Genomic DNA, 8338 nt, shown 5'->3' with positions numbered 1-8338 from the left:
CTGGCCCAGTATTCCAGTGGCCCAGCATGGCAGTTTCATCCTGGCTGTGTTTTCAGGGTAATCCATTGTTCCTTAATTGGCTTTCCCCAAGCCCAGGAGCTGTTAACTGAACCGTGATGAACTTTGTTTTAATTTTACTTTTTAAAATTATTATGATTTCTGTCTTTGACATAGGTGCGTGGTGGTGTGGCTTATAAGTTTTTTCACTTTTTTGTCCATGTAGAAGTACACATGACAATAACTTTCTGTTCTACTCTGAGCTTGGGATGCAGTGACTGGCTGTAAACCTCTTTCTCTTCACAGGTTCCCAGTGGCCATATATAAAATATAAAACTATACTGGCATTTGCATGCATACACATTAAATCTCAATACTGGCTCATTGTGGTATAGGATTAAAGATTCAGTCACCAATGAGGCAACCACACTATGAAAATCCTATTCCTAAGCCCCTAGTACTATATACAGAATTCGAACAGGGCAGATTAATGAATAAAAGATTGAAGCTATAATTGGACGAAGTTACTAGGTATTGTGACCTCTACTGAGAGGGTTAGAGAATTAAATATCATCCAAGAATTGTCATCAGGGGAATCTAGGATTGACTTGCCTGGACTTAGGTGCCAGACGTGACCAATGGGTCACTGGTTCAACCCAGTAGATGATATATCTTTATGAATATTTTTCTTCTCACATTAAGAGAGTCTAAAGAAGACACATTTTTTAATCATGGCCCAATCTTACCTGGACATTCCTATTAATGCTGATAGCAGGCACAAAAATGCCTTCCAAATTTTCAAAGGCTACAGGGCCTTGCTGAACATTGTTGATGTAAAATAAAAGGATATGCTTGCTTAGGTCCAGGAGAACTCCAATTGTTGTACCTTTACAAATCCCACCTTCTGTCCTAGAAAACATGAAAATAAATTTTATTCAAACAAATATTACTGTTTCCATTTAATTAAACAAATTTCTTGTCTGACATATCCATTAATACACCGTATTGAAATTTCAGTGTCACAAAACTGGTAGAAATGTTTTAAGTATGCCAATTAAGCAAAAAGACAAATGCTATACCAATCAGGGATTCTTACCCTGGTGTCTACAAGAAGGTTTCAAGGGATCAGCCAAAAGTAACACTCTAGTTGACATAGCCCTCATGCCAGCACTTCTTCTGATCTTTAACTGGCAGAGATATCCTTTGAACCCTTAGAAAGAAAACAGCTCATGGCAACCACTAAGGATTGAAAAACGCACTGCCTCATGTCAACTTGTTACAGTGCGTTTCATATGAAAACCCACACTGCTTGGATTCAGGTTGCTCTTGATGCAGCAGTGTCAGGTGCATAGACATACGTAAGTAGTCAGAACCTTACCCTGTCTGAGGTGGAGGGGGCTGGATGAGAAGCCAGTACAGCCCTACCATATTAAATATGACAATGTGGTCACAGATATGTTGAATAAAGTGTTGGCCCAGCCTCATTGTAACTAAGTTTCTGATAAACGGCTGGGTCATGTAGTGACTGTAATCCTGGACTAGTAATTCAGAGGATTTGAATTCACGTACCATCATAGTAACCTGTGAAATTGAATTCAACAATGCTGGTAATTTGTGTTGTGCCACCAGGAATAGAAAATGACAATATGACCACTAAAAACAAAAAAACACAAAGTTCAGTCAGGGACGAAATACTGCCATAGTTACTCAATCTAGTCTACATAGCTCCAGGTTCACCATGTAGCTAATTCTTAATGCCCTCAAGGCAGCAATAGCTGAACATATCCCAAGAATGAATAATTAACAATTTCCAAAGAAAGTTGTTTGTCGTTTTCATTGAGTAATTTAATCATTAGTTTACTGCAGCAGTTTTTCTTCACACCTGAAAGTGGCAATTATCGGTGAAATTTGGTTGTTGAAGATTTTGAAAGTATTACAAGTCAGAAAATGAAACACTTACCTATTTGTGTGGGAATTGCCATGCATAAACCAACTGCGGTTGTTGTCAACATACATGGCCCAGGCCTTATCATCCTTGCCTAGCATCATATCCTTTACTAAATTAATTCTTGCCACTCCAAAAGCAGGGTCGGGGTGGTTATCATAGCGATCAATAGACAATTCCCAGTAATGGATTCCTTTGGAGAATGCAACAGATCCTAGCACAACGCGATCATCGTAGCTATTACACGTAACAGTCAGGTTATCATTAGACAGAAGGATATCCGGATGGGCAGAATTGGGATCAAAGGTAAACCAAGCCACTGAAATGGAAGAACAGAACAGCAATTTCAGAATAAGAAATATATCCTATTCTCCCTGCATCCCTTCCTCCATATCAGGCCTTCTCTCCTCAGAGATTGTGCACGATTGTTAATTTTCTTCTATTTCTTGATCAGATGGCCAGTATTCATTTAAGCCTAGCTAGTGAGCATGGCAGACTGGTCTACAAGACTTGGTGCGAGAGGGTGACAGGCAACATAGCCAAACTCTAATTTGATGTCCAGGCACCTAGACATTCCAGCAGAGCACAGCAGGAAAGAAAACGCTGACTGATTAAACTCTTTCCCAGCACAGAGATGTCAAGGTCAGCTGTGGCACCCAAACAAAACAGTCAAAAAGTCCAAATTCTAACCTTCTAACTGGTAGACTTAGAGCTATACTGGGTGATGCTTTACTCACAATGCAGTTAAGGAACTAACAGAACATTTCTTTAATTATCCTTTAAGTACATGCGCCTGTGTAAAAGTTGTGTATGAAGTGAATTGAGCAGTTTCAACCTACCATCCATGCCCTCCCCAACATAAAACTGTCCACAATTTGGTCATAGAGGTTATCTGAGGAAAGAAATAATCGCGGTGGTTTCCTGATTTGAAGTCTAAGCCATGCTGCAATTGCAGAACAAGGACAGTTTTATTTATTTAATTTGTTATTCAATGTTTAGCTGTGCTTTTATGGATTTTTACTGATCAATCAAGCTGACAATAATTGGCTGAAATACAATAAAACTCCAAGTTCTTATCTTCACATCAGAAAAAGTTGGAATACTCAGCAAGTTAGACAGCTACTATTAGAGACAGAAACTGAGTAAGTGTTTCAGATCAATGACCTCTGTTAGTACTGGAAGAAATGAGAAGTGCAACAGGTTCAAGCAGATATAGAAGATTGAAAGGAAGGAAGACAGAAAGAAGGAAGGAGAGGGCATGTGATAAAGTAAAGGCAGGAAAGATAAATTGACAAAAGGTAGAATAAGGCAATTAAGGCTAATGGTCATAGAGTCATAGAGATGACCAACTTGTCCATGTTGACCAGATATCCTAAATTAATCTAGTCCCATTTACCAGTACTTGGCCCATATCCCTCTAACCCCGAGACAAATAAAGAAACAAGATATGGAAATGTGAGTAAAAACAAGATTAGTGCCATCAACTTCCATTAATTATATAAATAGGGGCAAATATTATCATTTACAATTGTTTTGATCAATTTTGAGTTCTGATGGTCTAATCAAAACAATGTGTTGTTCCTCAAACTTATGTGCAGCATCATGAAAAGGATACTGAGGACAGAGGTCAGAATGGATGAAAGTGGAGAAGTAAAATGACAGGAGTCTAAAATTTTAGACTTGTAGACTGAATGGAGCTGATCCACAAATATATCTATAATGTGTGTTTGATCTCTCTAAGGTAGAGGAGACCACATCATGAGAGGTCAATGCAGCATACTAACTTGAGTGTATAATTAAGTTGATCATTTAACTAGGAGAAATATTTAGGATCTTGGATATTGATAAAGGAAGAGGTAAAAGGATGGTGTTAAATCTTTTGCATGGGCAGCTGCTTTTGGAAGGGTCAGGATGCAAGAGGTGATTAAAGGAGTAAACCAGCTTGTCACAGATGGAACAATTCCTTCATAATGCAGAAAGAGGAAGACAAAATGTGTTTGGTGATAGCAATATGGAGAATCCTTGGCCAGAAAGTGAGGACAAGGGAAAGCATATTGTAGCCCTGGAGTTTAGGGAAGAGAAGAGAGAATTTGTCTGGGAAATAGAATAGGGATGGTCAAGGGCCCTGTCAACAATGATAGTTGGAATCTTTGGTTGGGGAAAAGCAAAAACATATCAAAGGCATTGGTTTGGAAGGTGGCATTGTCAAGACAGATGCAACACAGATAGACAAACTGAGAATGTATGGAAGTCCTTACAGGAATCTAGTCAGGTATCAAGGGGAACCAGTCAGCTTTTCATAGATGTTGCTCCATAAGTTATGCTCAAAAATGGGATGGGGTGCTGGGCAGGTCTGGAAGAAAGAATGTTCCATGATTCCTCAAAATGGCAGGCATAGTTAAATGTTATAGGGGTTCCCCTAGCATGATATTTTACTTGGAAGTGCACCTTAATAAAAAATGTTCAACGTTCAATGTTCAGCCTGGCAGAGGAGCATATCATTGGTGGATGATAACTAATTGGGCATCTGTTGAAGCAGAAATGGATAGCTTTCAGACCAGATCAGACATTGATGATGTAAAGGAGATGGTTAAGGTCAGGAAACTGAGAACTCAAAGTGACAGTTGTAGGAAAAAAAGGGGAGAAACAATTAAAAGCAATCAGCTCTGAGTCACTAACTAGTTGAAATGGTACTTATCTCTCTGCCACTTCAACAATTTCTAATCTTCTGTTTCCTTCCCATGTTTGACAGCAGCAAATGGAGATAAACAGTATTAACATTTAAGGTTAATGATCTATTATCAGAATTTTCTCTGTCCACAGATACTATCCGATCCATTGGAATACTTCCAGCCTTTCCTGTTTTTATTTCAGATTTCCAGATCAGCAGTATTTTGCATTTGTTTTCATTTCGTGGTGGGCATCCAATTGATGTTGTTTCAAATGTTTGCTTCAAACTGGATAAATGAGATAATTTGCCTCTAATTTCCAGATTTCTTTCACCTTCATAAGGTCCAGCTCCATTTGTTTTATTCCTTTCCTCAACATCTCAGCTTCCATTTTTGGGGACTGGCTACTGACTGCAAGCTTGCTAACCCCAAAAGTTGACCTTGTCTGCATTTTTACCCACCCACTCACTCTATTTCATTTTCCCAATGTTTTCAATACATCTGTTCTGACAATATTACTTTCTGTACCAGTCTTTCCAATATGTCCTCCTTTTACCTCATCTAAAGATTCCTCCTTACTAGTGTTGGAAGGTATTAGTGGAAAGGTCAATGATCTGAACCCATTAACTCCATTTCCCTCTCCACAGACACTGCTTGATGTGCTGTGCATTTCCAGCATTTTCTGATTTTATTTCAGATTTCCATCATCTATAGTATTTTGCTTTTGGATGTATCTTGACGTCCACAGTCTTGAGTACAAAGATAGTACGAAGAACATGGGTCAAATGTTACATACTGTGCGTTAGGAATAACTAGAAACTCACTGCCTTTTAACTCCATCAACACCAATTTTGGTACAGTTCTGACAGCCTTTTGAATCAGTGAATTTGATGCTGCAGCAAACTAATCACAGAATCAGAGTATTTTCAACATAAAAAGACTTCCTTTAGCCCATCATGTGCATGCCAATCATCAAGCATCTATATATTCTAATCACTTTTTCTAATATTTAGCCTGTAACCTTGTATGCAATGACATTTCAGGTGTTCATTTAAATAGTTCCTCAACGTCTTGAGGGTTCTCACCTCTACCAGTCTTTTAGACAGTGAGTTCCATATGCCCACAACCCTCTGGGTGAAAAAGATTTTCTTCAACTCCTCTCTAAACCTCCTGCTTCTTATCTTAAAACTGTTCCCCATGGTTATTGAACCCTCTACTAAGGGGAAAAGTTTCTCCCTACCTGCCCTATCTGTTCTCATAACTCCGAACATCTCAATCAGACATCTCCCAACATTCTCTGCTTTAAGGAAAACAAGTCTAGTCTATCTAGTCTCTCTTCATTGCTGAATTGCTCCATCTCAGGCACATTTGGTGAATCTCTTTTGCACTCTTCCTAGGGCAATCACATCCTTCCTATAGTGCGGCAACCAGAATAAAACAGGACTCCAGCTACAGCCTAACATTTATATATAATGCCATCATTGCTTCCTTGTTCTTTTAATGCCTTGAGGGCAAGTATCATATATTCCTCCTTAATCAACTTATCTGCCTGATATGCTGCCTTTAAGGATCTATGGACATGCACACCAAGATGGGTCCCTCCGATCTTCTCTACTTGCTAGGGTCCTACCACTTGACCTTGCTTTGTTAATTCTCCCAAAATGCATCACCTCACACTTTTCAGGATTAATCCATTTGTTACTTTTCAGCTCATTTGACCAGCATACCTATTCTGTCTTGTAGTCTAATGCTTTCGTTCGTGCAGTGTACCACACCACCAATTTTCATGCCATCTGTGAACTTACCCATCTGACCTCTTACATTTATATCTAGATCATTAATGCACACTACAAACAGCAAAGGATCCAGCATCAAACCCTGTGGTACACCACTGGTTACAGGCTTTGAGTCACAAAAACACCCTTCAACCTCACCCTCTGAATCCTATCACTGATTTAATTTGCCAAATTGCTCTGGATCCCATGACTCTTAGCTTCTTAATCAGTCCTCCATGCAACACCTTATCTAAAGCATTTGTGAAGTACATGTAGACTACATCAACTGTACTACCATGATCTACACACCTAGTCACCTCCTCAAATAATTCTATGAAATTTGACAGACATGATCTCTCCATTACAAAGCCCAGGCTGACTGTCCTTGATCAATTGTTACCTCACCAATTGGAGATTAATTCTGTCAGTTAGAATTCTTTCCAATACTTTCGCTACCAGATGTTAGACTCATTGGTTTATGGTTTCCTGCTTAATACTATCACCCTTCTTTAGCTGGCCTCCAGTCCTCTGGCACCTCTCCTGTGGCCAGAGAGGATTTGAAAATAATGTCAGAGACTCTGCAATCACCTCCCTTGCCTCTCATAACAGGCTGGGATGTAAGTTAATAAAATCACTCTCTAACCTCCTGGTGTTATAGTGATGTTTCACATTAGTTGAGACACCGGTGCTACTGGATTGTATAAAGAATCTTATAGATACAGAGACCAGTGATGCATTGGTCAAACTATCTGCTAGTTTTACTGCACCAGCTTAGCTAGAATGGACTTGTTTTCATATAAACCATTATAAATGTCAAAACTTTTACATCTATTATTTATGGACGTACATTGCTAACTACCCTATCATGGAGAATGGGACTGCTAATATCAAAAAGCATAGGGATAGGAACAGTGGTGGGGAGCCTGCTTCATAAATGATAAGTTAATGATGGAAAATATACAGGGCTCTTGTGATGCAGTGGTAGTGTCTCTATTTCTGAGTCAGGAGGTCTGGGTTCAAGTCCCACCTGCTTCAGAGGTCTGTCATAATAACTCTGAATAGGTTATTTTTTAAAAAAAGATAGAGAATATTTGATGTCTACCTTTTATATTTATCTTTGGAGTTTCAAAAGCAAAAGCATAAACTCTTCTTCTGATGGGAATTTTATAATCCTTTGGAACTGTAATATTCTCAGCATTCCCAAAGGCTAATGTAGGGCTCAGCCTCAGAGGTTCTTTGCAATCTAAATTTCTTCATTCAATTCCAATACTTTCAATTACCAAGTTCTGAATTTTCCATCACATTTTAAATTAAATGTCTATTTAATAGTATATATTTTATTTGCTTATCTAAAGACATGTAAATTATCTTAAATAAAAACATATAATTGCTCGAAAAGCTCAGAAGATCTTGCAGCATCTATGCAGAAAAAGCAGAGTTAACATTTCAGGTCCAGTGACCCTTCTTCAGTGAATATTTGTTCCAGCAATTTCTGATTTTGTTTCTGATTTGCAGCATCTGCAATTCTTTAGTTTTTTGTTTAGTAAGTTAGCTTATCGTAGAATAATTTGCTTTATCCTCCCTGCACCTGTTTTACATTATTAGATAGACTATCTCTTGCCAATATATGAACTTTTCAACTTATTGTTTATATATGACATGCCTGGAGATTGTACACATGAAAAAAATAATTAACACATGCACAAGTTGTGTATTAATGATGCCAAACCCTTATAGATTTGTAACTGTGTTAAAAATTGCATAATCTTCAAACTCTATTTTTTAAAAATGGTAAATGTGATTGGACTAGCACTTTGTATGAATCTGACTTTAATTTTAAAAACTGTCAGCTTAAGGTGAAGAACAAATGTTATTGTTTATTGATTTGCTAACTTATAGAGAGGAGACATTCTTTAGCCACCATATAATGATTTAATTGGGAAACATCTATG

The 8338-nt window shown here is 38.2% G+C and overlaps 1 protein-coding gene across 2 annotated transcripts in view; it reads right to left on the bottom strand.

The window, feature by feature from the left end:
• Positions 1-8338, bottom strand: part of LOC122542764 (E3 ubiquitin-protein ligase TRIM9) — a 60720-nt gene that overhangs the window by 7221 nt on the left and 45161 nt on the right. For both annotated transcript variants that reach the window (XM_043680780.1, XM_043680790.1), the window contains exons 8-9: positions 1958-2261; positions 744-906 (exon numbers count right to left, since the gene is read on the bottom strand). In XM_043680780.1, the coding sequence (XP_043536715.1) occupies positions 744-906; positions 1958-2261 (467 nt within the window). The remainder of the gene's footprint in view (positions 1-743; positions 907-1957; positions 2262-8338) is intronic.

Source organism: Chiloscyllium plagiosum, chromosome 3 (genome assembly GCF_004010195.1).
Source record: "Chiloscyllium plagiosum isolate BGI_BamShark_2017 chromosome 3, ASM401019v2, whole genome shotgun sequence".
Classification (NCBI taxonomy): Eukaryota; Metazoa; Chordata; class Chondrichthyes; order Orectolobiformes; family Hemiscylliidae; genus Chiloscyllium; species Chiloscyllium plagiosum.
This window is presented reverse-complemented; position numbering and strand designations above follow the sequence as displayed.